At 41.1% G+C, this 16020-nt stretch overlaps 1 protein-coding gene across 2 annotated transcripts in view; it reads right to left on the bottom strand.

Annotated features, from left to right (window-relative positions):
• CRTC1 (CREB regulated transcription coactivator 1) overlaps positions 1-16020 on the bottom strand; it is a 253322-nt gene that overhangs the window by 34913 nt on the left and 202389 nt on the right. Inside the window, exon 11 of one of the 2 annotated variants that reach the window (XM_030217331.1) lies at positions 14577-14678. The exons of the other annotated variant lie outside the window; for it this stretch is intronic. Within the exon in view, the coding sequence (XP_030073191.1) occupies positions 14577-14678 (102 nt within the window). The remainder of the gene's footprint in view (positions 1-14576; positions 14679-16020) is intronic. 2 annotated transcript variants of the gene reach the window in all.

Consider the following 16020-nt stretch of genomic DNA (forward strand, 5'->3'; position numbering starts at 1 on the left):
AATTGACACAAATGTGCCTGGTGTTACCAAAACAACTGAGCTGTGTGTAATGGATAAGTAATCAGTACTTAAAGAGAAACAAGGAGACAGACAGTTGAGAATAGCCCCACTTTTTAGCTTATCACATTATCTTTTACTGATAAATACGGATATTCACAAGTCCTTACTGGGAAGGGGAATCTGCAATTTTCAAATATTGTTTCAATATGCACCCAGTTCTTAAGACCAATTTAAGATTCAGACTTCCTTAAATATGTGGCCAATTAAATGTTTCATCTGCCTCTTCCTATAGGGTAAGATGCTTAACTGCCTGTCATTTCCATCTCACAATTCCAACCGCTCTACCTCTCTGTCTGTTGGACTTATAAACTGTTGTGCATTATGGTCCAAATGTTCAGCTATTTACAACCTTATTAACGAGTCTGCCATGTTTATGTATATTCTGGATTTGACATACCATGTTGTCTGTTTTACAGAAACATAGTTCAAAGAAGGGGAGGATCACTATTTACTTGAATGCACTTACAGATTCTGCTTTTATTCATTTGCTAGAACTTCAAAAGAGGGGGGAGGTTTGGAACTTATATTTAAAAAACATTTTTATTAACAAAACAGTTTTGCTAGAACACATAATGCACTTTTCAATTAAACAATTACACCCCCATATCTAAACCATCCCCTCCACAACTACCCCCTCCCCTTATCTCATCGGTGCCCTCTTATACATATTTCCTCTGTTCACATATTCAACAAACAACTTGCGGCTCTAGTCTCTAGAGTTAGTCAAAAGGGTTCCCAACTCTGCTGAAAAAGTCTCCCCTGGGAGGGAATTGAAAGAAGCAACTCCTTGTCTCTCCACTCTCAACTGAAAGAGTAACAAGGAACGCCATCTCTGCAAGGTTGGTCCTTTAGTCTCTAACCAATACAGTAGCATGGACTTGATACCGAAAAAAGTTGCTTTATGCAGGAAGTGTTTAAATCCTACAGGAAGTGACAGTGTATGTGTATTGTCCAAAAAGCAGAAGTGGGTTAGAAGTAATCATACAGTTCCAGTATGCCAACATGGAGTTTAGCATGCTTTCCAAAACAGACTCACGAATGGACAATGCCAGAACATATGTCCCAATGTAGCCTTGGGCCATCCACATTTTGCACAGCCTGCACTAGCGGCAAAGGATGCTTGATATGCTTTATACGGAGATGTGAGTACTCATGAAGCAAATTTGTAGAGTAGTTCTCTTAGCTCCATAGCCACCAGCAATTTGTGAAGCCTTAAGATATAACATTCCAAATGTTTGCATGACACCTCACAATGTAGGTCCATAGACCAACGGGGGGTGGCAAGGCCTCATAGTTCAAATCAGGTGTGGTGTCTTTTAGGTGTCAGTGATAAAAAGTAAGTGGAACAGCTTTTTTTTTGATCCAACGTATATGCTTTTGCCAGTGTTTCTGTCATATCTTCTGTAGGTCCAAGTCAGTGATGCTACATAATGGCGGAGTTGCAAATATGCAAATTGATGTGTATTAGGCAGGTTATATTCCTTTTTAAGTGTATCAGACTCTTTCAGATGCCCTTCCTCATCAACAACCTGTGCCAAAAGTTGCAGTCCTTTGTTTGCCCAACTTGCAAACATACTCTTTCCTTGTCCTAGAGGAAAATCATGGTTATTACATTTGGAGTGTAACATTTGGAGAAAAATGAGAGTGCCTGCATAACCATCTCCATACCGCTCTCCATCTCCATACCGCTCTCAGGACACCCAATATGGGGATGTTTACCAAATTAGAAGTAGGCAATTTACTAGAGGTGTGAAGGACATGGCTAAAGTGAACCCCTGTAATAAGGGTGGTTTCTCCCGGAGAGAGAATTGTTCTGTACCTCTGTACCAGTCATTAATATGACACATTACGCTGGCAACCGTTAAGTTAGAGATTAAGTAGCCCCATCCCCTCCCATGTAGCTTGGGAGTATGTATCAATGCCAGCGGTGAGGATTTTTACCTCTCCATAAATAGGATTGTATATTTTATTTATTTATTTATTTATGTTACATTTGTACCCCGCGCTTTCCCACTCATGCAGATGCGGCAGGCAATGGAGGGTCAAGTGACTTGCCCAGAGTCACAAGGAGCTGCCTGTGCTGGGAATCGAACTCAGTTCCTCAGTTCCCTAGGACCAAAGTCCACCACCCTAACCACTAGGCCATCTCTCACCTTCAAGAATAAGGGTAATTGTTGAAAAACAGAGCCATCTCAGGGCTATAAGCATATTGAATAAATGGATGCAGCCCCAGAGTGATAAGGGATATGCATGCCAAAGAGTCAATTTTAACTTTGTCTCCTCCATTAGTGGTGTAATGTTTATCCTATACAAAATTCTCATATCTTAAGGTAGTATATACCTAGGTACCTTAAGTGCCACATCCTCCCATGTCAAAGGAAAGTGATCCTTCTGTTTCACCCCCCAAATTCAATGGCATGACTTTAGATGTATCATAGTTTAGTTTAAATCCCAAAAAACTTCCAAAATGAGCAATCAGAGAACATTTTAGGTAATGACCTCTGCAGAGATGTCAATATCACCGCTATGTCATCGGTATAAGCCAGAGCCTTGACCAGATACCCCCTTCAGTTCTGTACTATGGATATCAGGAGTTGCATTAAATACTCGAAGATACGCGATCTAAGATGGCGGCGTTAACAGGACGCATGAAGTAGCTGCTCTGGCCCTGAATTGGGAAAATATTAATTCTATAACAGAATGCCGCACACCAAACGAAAGGGGGCGACGCGGATAGTCCCCCCACCTACCTCGTCTCCCTCGAAGTCTCAGACGGCGCTCGAGTGCTATTTTCTGCCAGTCTCCCATATAGTAGGAGATACGGATCCTATTGCGAGGTCTTCCGGGGAAGCGGAGACACTGCTAGGAGAAGAAATATCTCTGTCACCACCAGCAATTGTGAGGCCTCCGTGTCCGGCGTCTACAGCGGAGCCCGAGGAGCAGGGACGCCCTACCGGAAGTGTTGCGGGCGAGACTGCTTGTGAGGGGCGGGAAACGCTGGAACAGACGCCGAGAACAGAAGGAAGAACAGCAGGGCCATCGAAGGAGGTAAACCTGGACATGATATGGACTGTTTTGAATAAAATGGATGCTACACTACAACGAACTTCAGGAGAAGTGAGTACTTTTGAAAAAAAATTCCAAGAATTGAATTTAAAAGTTGACCAGTTAAAAACGGACATTGCTGAAAAGGTAACAGATTTCCAGAATAAAGTAGACTCTTTTCAAGAATTTAAAGTTGGTGTGGTCAAAGATAATACAGAAATACGAAGAAAATTGGAGCAAATTGAGAATTTTAATAGAAGATTAAACCTACGATTACTAAATTTCCCCAAACTCTCTGGGATTAATCCTCATGACTTGTTCAAAAGATATTTGAATGATGTCTTAAAAATTCCCCAAGAAGCGATCCCGCCAGTTAACAAGATTTATTATATTCCAAATCCCAAGGGAGAGAAAGGGAAAAGACAAGAAGGACTACAACCAAACTTAGATTTAGAGAACATCTCAGCAATACTAGAGAGTTCAGTGGACGAAAATACAGAGAGGTCAACTTTGATAGTTTCCTTTATTTTTGAACAGGACTTGAATAATATCATGAGACTTTACTTTAAACATTTACAAACTTGTTTCGGCGGAGTAAAAGTACAAATCTTCCCTGATGTCACAAAATCTACCCAACAGAGAAGGAAAGCTTTTCTAGCACTGAAAGCAAGAACTCTAGAGATAGGCGGGATGTTTTTCCTCGCCTATCCGTGTAAATGTCTGGTTAGGTTGGGTCAGGTTAAATACACCTTTTATTCACCAGACAGTCTAAAATCATTCCTGGAAGTTAAGCAATTGAAATAATTAAATAAGGGAGGATTTACGCCACCTAATTTCTTTTTTTTTTTTCTTTTATTGTATATTGGAACTTCCCTAACTCTGATCGCCCAATATTTGTAAATGAGGTCTAAGGAAGTATAAAGAATGTGTTGTTAAGAAATGGAATGTATCTTATTATTTGCCTTTTTGGCTTGTTGTTATGAAAATTATTAATTATTAAGAAAATTACTATGGCTGTATTTCAAACAAGTGAATTCTTGTTAAAAGTGAAAACGAATAAATATATTAAATGTAATACTCGAAGATAAAGTTCCAATGTTAATACGAACAAGAGAAGGGACAGGGTATACCCTTGCCTGGTACCTCTTTGTATAGGAAAAGCTGAGGACCGTCCTCCATTCACTAGTAATTGTGCCTGAGGAAATTGGTACAAAGTTTTTACCTCCAGGGTAAAAAACATCCTTTGATACCTGCCTAGCCCAGGATTTGAAAACGATATTGCCAATGGACTTGATTGAGAGCTTTAGCTGCTTCTAAACTGATTAACATTGCTGGGATTTCATTACTGTGACAGTGTGACATGGCCATTAACAGACTTCTAATGATAAGCACCAATTGCCTTCCAGATACAAATCCTACTTGTGCTGGACTTATAAGGTCTGGCATTTCCTGTGAAAAGCCTAGAGGCTAATATTCTAACAATTTGAGATCTATTTTTAATAATGATATTGGGCGATACGAATCAGCTTGCACCCAGGACTTTCCGGGTTTTGGAAGTAAGGTTATTAAGGCAGTGTTCTCGTACAAGGGAAAGGACCCTTGGTTTACCGTGGAAACATGATACTACAAAAGGGGGTTCAAAACTTGATGCTGAGAATCCATCTGCCCCTGGTGCCAAATTAGGTTTTAGGTTGTTGGTTTTTTTTTTTTTAATAGCTTGCTGCAGCTCTTTCAACCTGATAACGGTGAGCTCAATACCTCTTGGTCTGCTACTGACAATCCTGGACGCCGAGCTCTGTCCAAGAAATCTGCTATTACTTGTGTCTCTGCTGATGGGCAAGCAGCATAAAGCTCCTGAAAGTGATCCTGCAGTATTTGTCGTATTTGATCTGGCCTATTGGTTGTTTGCCCCACTTTATTCCTTAATGTCCCTATAATGCAGGTTCCACCCCATGTCTTAACAATCCTTGCCAACATTATACCTGGTTTATTCCTATAAGCATGGAAGCGATATTTGATATATCACACTCTTCTGTGTTTGTTCATGGATTAGTGAATTTAGGGCTATCTGTACTGATGTATAGTTTTCTTTATTTAATGGCGAGGGTATCTGCAAGCATACCCTCTCCATTGTCCAATAACATTAATTTTCAAAAGCGCTGGGTATAACATAAACAAGAGGCATAGATCTTGGCATTTTGTGCATATAGGCGCAAACGTCCGCCATCGCTCTTGAAGTGTCAAAATTGGTGTGCCTTCAAAGATCAAGGATTCTCTTTTTTGCTTGAATTCTCAACATTTCTTGTTTGTGGATATAATTGTTTATTTTTATGATCACTACTCTAGGTTTTTGTCTGTTAGCCTAGCCTATGTGCACATTCTAACCATAATAGGCCCATGCTGTCTGAGCGCACAAATTCTTTCTTGAGCCAAATTTCTAGTACCGTCTCCTAAATTGCACTCAGATAGTGTTTCAGGCAGTCCCACGATGAGAAGATTAGATCTACGTGATCTATTCTCTAGATCACCTAGCTGCTCTGCCTGAGCCCTCATTTTGTGTTTCGGGGCCTCCATTTTACCTTCCATGCTTCCTGTGGAGAGGCATTTTTGATATGACGTTTAAGTCCGACTTTGGACATTTTGGAAAAAAACATCCAAAATCTAAATAGGGAAGAAGGTCATTTTCAAAAAAGAAAAATGTCTATCTTTTTTTTTTTGTTACATTTGTACCCCGCACTTTCCCACTCATGGCAGGCTCAATGCGGCTTACATGGAACAATGGAGGGTTAAGTGACTTGCCCAGAGTCACAAGGAGCTGCCTGTGCCGGGAATCGAACTCAGTTCCTCAGTTCCCCAGGACCAAAGTCCACCACCCTAACCACTAGGCCACTCCTCCACTCCACTTTTCAGAAATACTGTGGACGTTTTGTGATTTGGACTTTTTTTTTTTTTTGGTTCATTTAAAAAAAAAAAAAATGTCCAAGTGTAAAACGCACAAAATCAAGCCATTGGGATGTAGGAGGAGCCAGCATTTTTAGTAGACTGGTCCCCATGACATCCCAGGACAGCAATAGGACACACTAGGGGGCACTGCAGTCCATTTTATAAACTGCTCTCAGGTACACATCTCAACATTGCTCCCTACCTTTTGTGCTGAGCCCCCCAAAACCCACTACACCCAACTGTACACCACTTCCATAGCCCTTAAGGGTGAAGGGGTACATGTATGTAGGTACAATGGATTTCTGGTGAGTTTTGGAGGGCTCATTTTCCTCCACAAGTGTAACAGCTAGGGGGAGGTAGGAACCTGGGTCCACCCGTCTGCAGTGCACTGCACCTAACACTAGACTACTCCAGGGACCTGCATGCTGTTCTAATGGTCCTGAGCATAACATCTGAGGCTGGCATTGAGGTTGGTAAGTAATGTTTTTCATCACATTTTTGGGGGGTGGGAGGGGGTTAGTGACCACTGGGGGAATAAGGTGAGGTCCCTCCAGCGGTCACCTGGCTATTTAGGGCACCTTATTGTGTCTTATTTGTAATAAAACCAAGTCTAGCTCAAAACGTCTTAAGTTTTAGTCCTGGACGTTTTTGTTTTGTTCCATTATGGCTGAAAAACATCTAAGTCTTAGGAACGCCCAAGTTCCACCCTGAACATGCCCCTGGCACTCCCCCTTGAGATTTGGACACACTTCTGTTGTACTTCAGAGAAAAACATCTAAAAATAGGTTTTGAAAATACTGATTTGGATGTTTTGTGAGAAAAATGTCCAAATGCAGACTTATGCCACTTTTTGGATGTTTTTCTCTTTCAAAAATGAGCCCGATAGTGTCTTCCACACCTGATACTCTCTGTTCCAGATCTGTTGTCCTGCGTGTTGTATCTGCCAACAATGATTCCAAATGTGTTAATTGAGCTGCTAGTTGGCCCAGCCTTGGTTCCATTGCCTTTTCTACTACCGCTGTGATTTGGGCAAGTTGTTGCTCTGTCAGAGCCTGCAGCCCCTGTGGATCCGCTGCTGCCATTTTGTCTTCAGCGTTCCGTGTTTTCAACGGCTATTTTCTGTTGTTTTTCCCCGTCATCTCTCCACCCGCTTGCTGCACAAAATTGTCCATACAGCCGACACTCAGTTCTTCGGGTGAGATGCGGAAATTCAGGTCAAATCCACTTTTAGCTCCATTATTGTTCAACATCTTCCTCAGTCCTTTTAGCATTGCAAGTTGAATTTGGCATTAGTTCATATTTTTATGCTGTAGACATTTTACTTTTGTATCATACAGATTTCAGTCAGCCTGACCTCACTCCTTTGCAAGAGTGTCTAACTATAATGACAGATTGGTTGAATGAACACAGTTGGTTTTCAATCCTGAAAAATCAATTGCCTGCTGGATTTCAGGGCATTTATTGTTTGGTACCACAATTCAAGCAGTTGATTCATTTAAATATCTTAGAATTATTTCTGATTCACAACTATATTTTAGGTCCTCAAATATCCAGATTAGTTCACACAGAGTTCTATGTCCTTTCAGTCGGATATTATTTTGATGAGGTCACTTTGCATTCTCTACTTTATGCATTTTATGTCTCAAGACTAGGCTATTGTAATGTAGTCTATTCTGGTACTACTCAAACAAATCTTAAGAAATTAAAAAACCTACAAAATATAGCTGTCAGATTCCTAGGCCAAGCACATAGAACTGATCGAGTTTCCCCACTATTCTTCCATTTCCATTGGCTTCCAGTTGTTTATAGAATAACATGTAAGACTCTTATTCTGTCTTTTACAGTTCTTCATAACTGTCTTCTGCATTGTCTCATATTTTATTTTATTTGAGTTTTGCTCACATCTTTTCTGTAGTAGCTCAAGGTGAATTACATTCAGGTACACTGGGAATTTCTCAGTCCCTGGAGCACTCACAATCTAAGTTTGTATGTGAGGCAATGGAGGGTTAAGTGACTTGCCCAAGATCACAAGCAGCAGCAGTGGGATTTGAACCGGCCACCTCTGGATGAGGTGGGTGCTCTAGGCCACTCCTCCACTCACTATACACTGAACTAAGTTCTTCAATCATTAAATGATCATCAAAGGGCTAGTATTATAGAACATTCCTCCAATTTCTAATCAAGTGGAACCCTGTTATAAAAATTTCAAATTGCTTTGAAACCCTTTTTTTGTAAATAATTTTTTAATTAATGCTCAACAATACAAAACAGAGTACTGATGGTACACAAACTGTACAGAACAATAATAATATACCCCCACAACATGTATCTAACAGCAAGATATTTTACAATTCTTTTTCATATTACTAAATACAATTTCCAATCCCTCCCTCAAACACCCCTCATCCACACTCCCTTAATTCACCCTTATTTAAACAAAGTGTCCACACATCAAGAAACCGGTGGTGTTGGGGGAGGAGTCTGCTCAAGATGGCTGCCTGTTGAGGAGGTGCATGAGACGCTGTGCCTTTGACCTGTCTTTACCCCAATGGTGAAGAGGAAATCAAAGATCTGGGTATTCCTAGTGGAGCCCACATAGAATATTGCATTATCTGGTCTGATGGATGCATTTGTGCAGCGTGGCCTGGGTGCAGGAGCTCCGGAGTTGTCTTCGGCTGATTGTAAAATATCTTGCTGCTGTTAGATACATGTTGTGGGGGTATATTATTATTGTTCTGTACAGTCCTGCCTCCCTTGAAGCTACAAGCTTGACCCTGGAGCAGTGGAGTCTGCTGATCTAGCCACTTCCTCCAAAGCTCTCAAGTGGGAGAACCGAAATGCAGGGTGTAGACAGTGCGCGTTGGGGCCACGTGGATACAGAAGAACTCATGGTACCTGCTACACAGGGACCAGCTAAGAGTAGATCGGCGAATCAAGAGGCTGCTCAGCTTGAGGAGGTTCGTTTGCTGGAGGTGATCCTCCCTAGAGCCTCAGGTACTCATTTTCCTTTGGAGGTATTTAGGATGGAACTTTCCCCATTGCAAAGACCAAAGGTCTTCAATTTAGAATCTGTCTGGGAGGCTATTTCAGGTCTCCAGGTATCTTTGGGGACTCAGATGCAGACTTTGGTTACATACTGTTCCTCTGTAATATCAGAATCGCAAGCCTTGAAGTCTAGAGTTACCATTTTGGAATCTAAGACTGATACAATTTAAACTAAGTTACAAGTTTGGGATATTAAAGGAGACAACTGAATTAAAGACAGTGTGTACATAAGCAGGAAAATGGAGAACTTGTGGTTAGAGGCCAAAATTTGAGAGATTAATTTTCCTAAAGTATTTTCAATATCAACTGCTGATCTGTTTAAGAAATATCATCTAGAGATATTAAAGGTTGCAGAATCCTTTTACCCTCCAATCTCAAACATTTATTACCTTCCTTCTGGTAAAAGGAAAAGTTCTCCTAACCTGCAAAGTTTCTTGGTGGATAGTTTGGACTCAAATTTCCTAGAGCGGTCGGATACTTAAAGTTCTGGTCGTATCTTATTGGCTCAACTGGTGTTTGACTCAGATAGGAAATGGTTCATAAAGATGTTCTTTAAATATAAAGATGATTTATTCATGAATTGCAAAGTTCGTATGTTTCCGGATGTATCAAGAGCAACTCAAAAAGAGACAATTTCTCTTGCTACGGCCTCAGGTTCTGCAGCTGGGTGTGACTTTTGTCCTATGCTATCCTTGTAAATGTGTGGTAACGTTGCAGGGAATAAGGTATGTTTTTTGCGATTCTCTGAAACTTTCTACTTTTTTTGAGAGGTGAAGGGGTGACTGTCACTAGCACTCCTTAAGGACCAACCTCTTGGACTCTTTTTTGAAAAATGCACATGGCCATCTACAGGCTCCATCTTTAGTTTCCTGTGTTACTTTTTCTTTTTATTTCAATTTTCCATCTGATTTCTTCCCTCCTCCCCCCATTATGGTGGACTAAAAGCTATCCACATTTATTTTCTGTTTGTCAATCTATGTATTGATATTATTATTGATATTAGATTTGTATTATTTCTGCATGATTTGGCTTATTCTTTGTAACGACATTGTTATAATTTAGTTAAAAATTGATAAAGAGTTAAAAAAAAAAAAAAAAAGAACCCAGAGGTGTTTCTTACACTGGATTCCGGAAACAGAAACTAGAAAGAACAGTGCCTTTATAATTTAACACCCAACTACGTGCCACACTTTCTGAAATATTGCCCAGCACAACGGGTCATTCCATCCTGCTCTATGATGCTCAGCTAATAAGCTAAAGAGCACATTTGAGAAATTTCCCCCTGAAGCAGTGGTAGGGTCCAGCGTACGGTGGTCAGCATCTGGGAGAATACAGTTGCTATATTTTTTTGCGTTTAAGTGGCTGGTTTTTGAATACATTGATATGCGATATAGGTATATGAAAGTATCAAGTAAAAATAAATATTTTTCAACAGTTTTCTAATTTTGTTGGAGGTTTTTTATGCCAGTGATTGATGCAGCAAGATTATTTATTATTTAGGCTTTTTCCTCTGTTTTTCAGATTTTTTTCTAATTTTGGTACAAGCAGTTAATCTAGCTAGTGATAAAGCTGAAAATGGTTATAGTGAAGTGAGATTTTGTATTACCATTGGGTTAATATATATTTCCAAGCCAGCAAGAACATGTAAAATTGTAACTGTTTTTCTGCTAAAATGGTAAGTTGTTGAACACTTGAACAATCATTAAATAACAAGAACTGGGGTAGGGAAGGATGGCGCTTAGAAAGAATATGGAAGGCATAAAAAGGTGCTGTGTACCAAGTGTTTTACTTAGTCAGAAGTCTAAAATAAATGTTCCAATGTCGCTCCCTCAGTCCCACATTTCATACAGGAAGAATCCTGTGGAATACCCATGTTTACCACCCTATTAGGAGCAATATATGCCTGAAAGACAAGCTTGTAATTCTGCTTTCTCAAATTAGCATTCATTATCGTGACTGGGGGGTTTAGAATCAGGCCCTTGAGTGCTTTGGAAATAACCTATGAGCCCAGATCTTGTGTCCATTTATCTGGCCACCTAGTTAGGCCTGAATTGGTTGTTTGGCCCATATATCTCTATATAAAACGCACCTCCAACGTTCTAATGAAGCCTCACTTTCCCAACGTTCTAAAGTGAAGTGACAGAGACCGCTTTTGTTCCATGAGTGTCTGCCCCGCCCACGCGTCAAACGTGACGACATTGAGGGCGGAGCACTGACACTCAAGGAGCAAAAGCGGTCAGTGACGCCCCCCCACCCAGCACATCACCGAATCCCCTCCCCTGCCAATCCGCCAGCCACGCAGGGGGCAGAGCATGTTTCCCTACTCCTCCCCCTGCCTAACAAACAACTCTAACTGCACCCCCCCACAACGGCGCTTCACAAAGCCCCTACTCCCCCCCGGCGCATCACCCTACCCCCTCCCCCTGGCGCATCACCAAGCCCCTATCCCCCCCCCCCAAGCACAACAACCGCCTCGCCACCCGCAAATACTGTCCGGCCGCTGCTGCTGGGAAAGTGGGTGTGCGTGTAAGAGCTGCTAGCTCAGCGGCAGCGGGGCGGCAGGAAACAGGAGGAGGTGGCTTCCGCCGGTATCTCTCACTCTCCCCCGGGGCACAAATGACTCACTCAATGCCACACAGCAGTGGCAGCGATGCACAACGACAGGCAAGCAGCCTCCCAATGACGTGACCGTGCGCGCGCTGGCTCGCCACAAATCTGCCAGCTCCTCACGTGCCACTGACTGTGCCGTGCTGTTCCTGTTCCATTCAGTGCTGCTACCGATCGCTCCTGTTGGCTATCTCCGCGAGCTCAGCATAATTTTAACAGCCCTGTGTTGCACATTTAAACATGTGCTTCTTCTGTTTCAAATAGTATGCAAATAACATGCGCAAACAAAGATGTGTGCAGACACGGGACCACGTAAGTCGCCATGGAAACATGCATATCCTTCCAGGTGTCAGTTAGACGTAAGCTCAATGTTATGGGGCAGAATTCTAGACAAACTTTGGTGAGGTTGTACGTATATTCCTTAAGAACACTGCAATGCTGTTTTGATATTGCCGAGCAGGGAAGGAGCAGAATCAAAGGGATGGGAAGAGGTGGCAGGGAAGGGGTACCTGCAACTAACACAGGGGAGGAAAGGGGGAAAGGAAGAGGGGGGGAGGAAAGGGGGAAAGGAAGAGGGGGGAGAAAGGGAGAGGGGGGATAGGAGGGAGGAAGAGGAGGGGGGCAAACGGAAAGGGAAGAGTAGGGGTGGGGGAAGGGAGAAGGGGGGAAAACACACTGTCTCTCACACTCACTGTGTCTCACATACGCACTCGCACACACTCATTCTGAAACACACACACACACACACTCACAGATACACAAGCACCCAGAACTGTCTCACATACGCACTCACACATTCTCATTCTGAAACACACAGCCTCACACATACACAAGCACCCAGTCTCGATCTCTCTCTGACACACAATCACGCTCTCTCTCTCACACAGTCACTATCACACACACACTCACTGAAACATACACACTACGAGGAAAACCTGGCTAGCGCCCGTTTCATTTGTTTACGAAACGGGCCTTTTTTACTAGTTATTTTATAAGCAAAGGAAATAGAAAGGCCATCCTCTTTAGCTAAGAAAAAGGTCTCACCTACTAACTCAGTGGCATCTTCCAAAATTAACTGTGAATCTGCAAGCAATTCAATATAATGTTTTGCTTGCAGATAAGCAAACTAATTGGCAGGGCATGAGGATGGCACAGTTGTACAAAGGGTAACATCTTCCCTTTTGAAAACCTCCTTTTTCCAGCAAACATCTGGACAAATGATAGGAGAGAATCTTGAGAACTTTCCATACAGGTGTCACTATGTGACATCAGCCTTTCCAATATTGCTCATAATGGGGTAGATTTGCTGACAATACAACTTTACTGCTACACTAAAGAGCTGCAAGGAACTGCTGCCTGTGAGTGGAGCTGCTTCAGGAACTTCTTTAGCTTAAGACATTGTTTTGTCAGACAAGAACATCCAAGTGGCTAGAATCTAAGCTGTCATGCATTTTTCAAGGTTCCCTTTACCACCTGCAGACTGGGTGCATTTAATCCAAAAAGGGATGAAAGTGAACATTAACCTTTCACAGAATTCCTCTTTCAAAGCATGGACATCCAACCATAGGAGCCGACTCTGTGGGTGCTTGAGCACCCCCAATATTGAGAAAATTCCTTGTAAGTGTCCAGGGAGTGGTTATTTCCATTGGGTTTAGCACCCCCAATAATTTTGAAAAGTTGGCTCCTATGCATCCAACTGCAGTCCTTAGGGACAGTAAATGCATCTAGGTGTCATGAAAGCCACAATGAATATTCACAAGGTCCACAGATTGGTTGTATATGAAACCAGATCTGAAGCTATGCTCTTCTGCTTTAAAACCACAGACTTGCCACAGGTATTGGTCATAGAAAGAGATTTAAGTAAAAGGAAGGAGGGGAGGGCAGGAAGTCAAAGGTAAAACCCCTGAGTCAAGTCCAATATATTATGAAGGTGAAAACAAGATCTAATCTGCAGATGCATTACTGAATGCAGTAGTGCACCATTCAGTGACAGCTCACATAATAAATGTGTCAAAAATACAAACGCAAGCATCAGATGAATTGCTGATGAATTCTTTGTGTCTGCAAATAAAGTGTACCATCAGCACTGCAAATACTCATACTACAGCCTAATGCTAAGTCTCAATAATGTAAAATGCTGCTACAGTGGTTTGCTCATGCCACTACTGCTGCTCCTATGTTTTTATTACGTAACAAGAACATCTATGATCAATAAGCAAATAGCACTGTATCGGTTCTAGGAGTTACAGGCTCTGCAAACTTAAAAGTCATGCTTATCAAATGAACTCATGAACAGAACAAATTTACATAAAACTGAATAACCAAGATAATACTTTACAGTTCTAGCTTCCTGCCCTCTGCTGTTCAATGTAGCTGCCACAATAATGCTGCTGTTTCCTTGGGAATAAATGTTAAAACAAACAAAACTACCACATTATAACATACTTTTAATGCATAATAAAGGCTCTGCTTATGGAGCCCCAGGACGTTGAAGTCTTCAAAAATGTCTCACTGCTTGGTATTACTTTCAAAAATAGCCACAGTGTGGCATTGTTTTTCACTTTTGGACCTCTTTCATTTTTTAGATCTCAGTTACTTTTGTACATAATTATTAAATTTCCTCCTAAAATATAGGTGGGGTTCAGAACTCCCCAAAGAACTGGTTCAGACCCTTCCCCAACAGCTAAAACAACCATTTCTCACCAATACATCTGAATCCCTCAGATTCCTGAAAATCTCTGCCCCTAAATGGAACAATTAACAAGATGAAACAGATGTTCAGTGATTCATGATGTACACACAGTCACAGTGATGGTACAACTCAACTAAAAGACTGAAAATAAAAGCAAGGCCTGTGGAAGCACAGAGTCCCTTACTTGAGGGGAGCTGCCAGGAGAGAAGCCTTGATTGGAGACAGGAGAGGTGGGAGACTGGTTGGCTGGGGATCCAGCATTACTGCGGTACTGCTGGAGTGAAGCCTACAGAACAACACAGAATTAAAGACCATGGGATCGATGGACGGTTGGGAAATTTATTGTTGTGAAACAATTCAGAAAGCTCCCTCATGAAATGTGATAGAGGTTGCTAACATCAACATTTCATAACTTCATTTAAGGTGCCATAAACATGTCCGTATCGGATAACATTTGTTCTATGTGACCCTGAACCTTTCAAGCTCTTAAGAGATTTCTTACCTGTAAGTTCTGGTTCTAAAATTTGCAGTCATTCAGGATCATCTGGTTTTCCACTTATCAGCAGGGAGAACCACTGATGCTCCACAGGCCACTACATGAGTCAACAGTTTTTTTCTGGTAAGAGTGAGCATGTACAACAATACTAAGTTCACAAGAATGAGTTCTTTACTACCACTAACAAATTCGCTGTCCACTAAAATGTACTGACAAGTGAAGTAATATTTAAGACACACCAGAATACCACTACCGGCTCTTCTTCATATATTATTCTGCAGCATTGGTGCCACCAAGCTGTTTCCTAATACACAAAAATGATTTTAATATTGCCTGTTCAATTCTGTTTCCAAGAGGCATCAGAGTAGGCTCAGACATCTAACCTAGCAACCATTACAAATTAATGTAATGGTAGGACATTAGTACCTGTTTTCATATGCTGATATTTTTATTGTAATGACTTGTTCCTATGGACAGGACTATTACAATCAAAAGTTTTATCTTGCTTTAACAAGATTAAATATTGGTCAAATCTAAATTGACTCAAGTTAAATTCAGCCAAAACAAAAATTTTATGGTTGGGAAATGAATGTCAAAAAAGCTCCAGCCACTATTCATTTGCATAATAATGAGGTCCTGAATACTGTAAATTCATTTAAAGTTCTGAATTTTATATTAGCTTCTGGTTTGACATGTGAAGCACAAATTAAATTATATAAGAAGTGTTTTTTTTTTAATTAAGGCAACTAAAGGCTATTCATCCTTACTTCCATGAAAGCCAATTTGCAGTGTTGGTCCAGGCTTTGGTTATATCTCAAATGGACTATTCTAACTCCTTGTATTCAGGGATTTCAGATATTCTCATGAAAAGATTACAACTTTTGCAGAATACAGCTGCTAGATTGATTTTTAGAAAGAGACATGTTTCTCCATTGTTGGCTTTTGTTCATTAGCTTCCTATCAAAGCACGAGCCTTGTTTAAATTAGCTTGCTTTGTGTTTAATATTTTACATGGTTTGGCTCCACAAAATTTGATTCAGTTAGTAGCATTTCCTTCAGTCACAAGTTTTCAGGTCAAAAGATTCTTATTTATTAATCTTTCCATCTTTTAAGAGCGATCAATATAAAAAGA

The sequence above is a fragment of the Microcaecilia unicolor genome, chromosome 11, assembly GCF_901765095.1.
Source record: "Microcaecilia unicolor chromosome 11, aMicUni1.1, whole genome shotgun sequence".
Taxonomy (NCBI): Eukaryota; Metazoa; Chordata; class Amphibia; order Gymnophiona; family Siphonopidae; genus Microcaecilia; species Microcaecilia unicolor.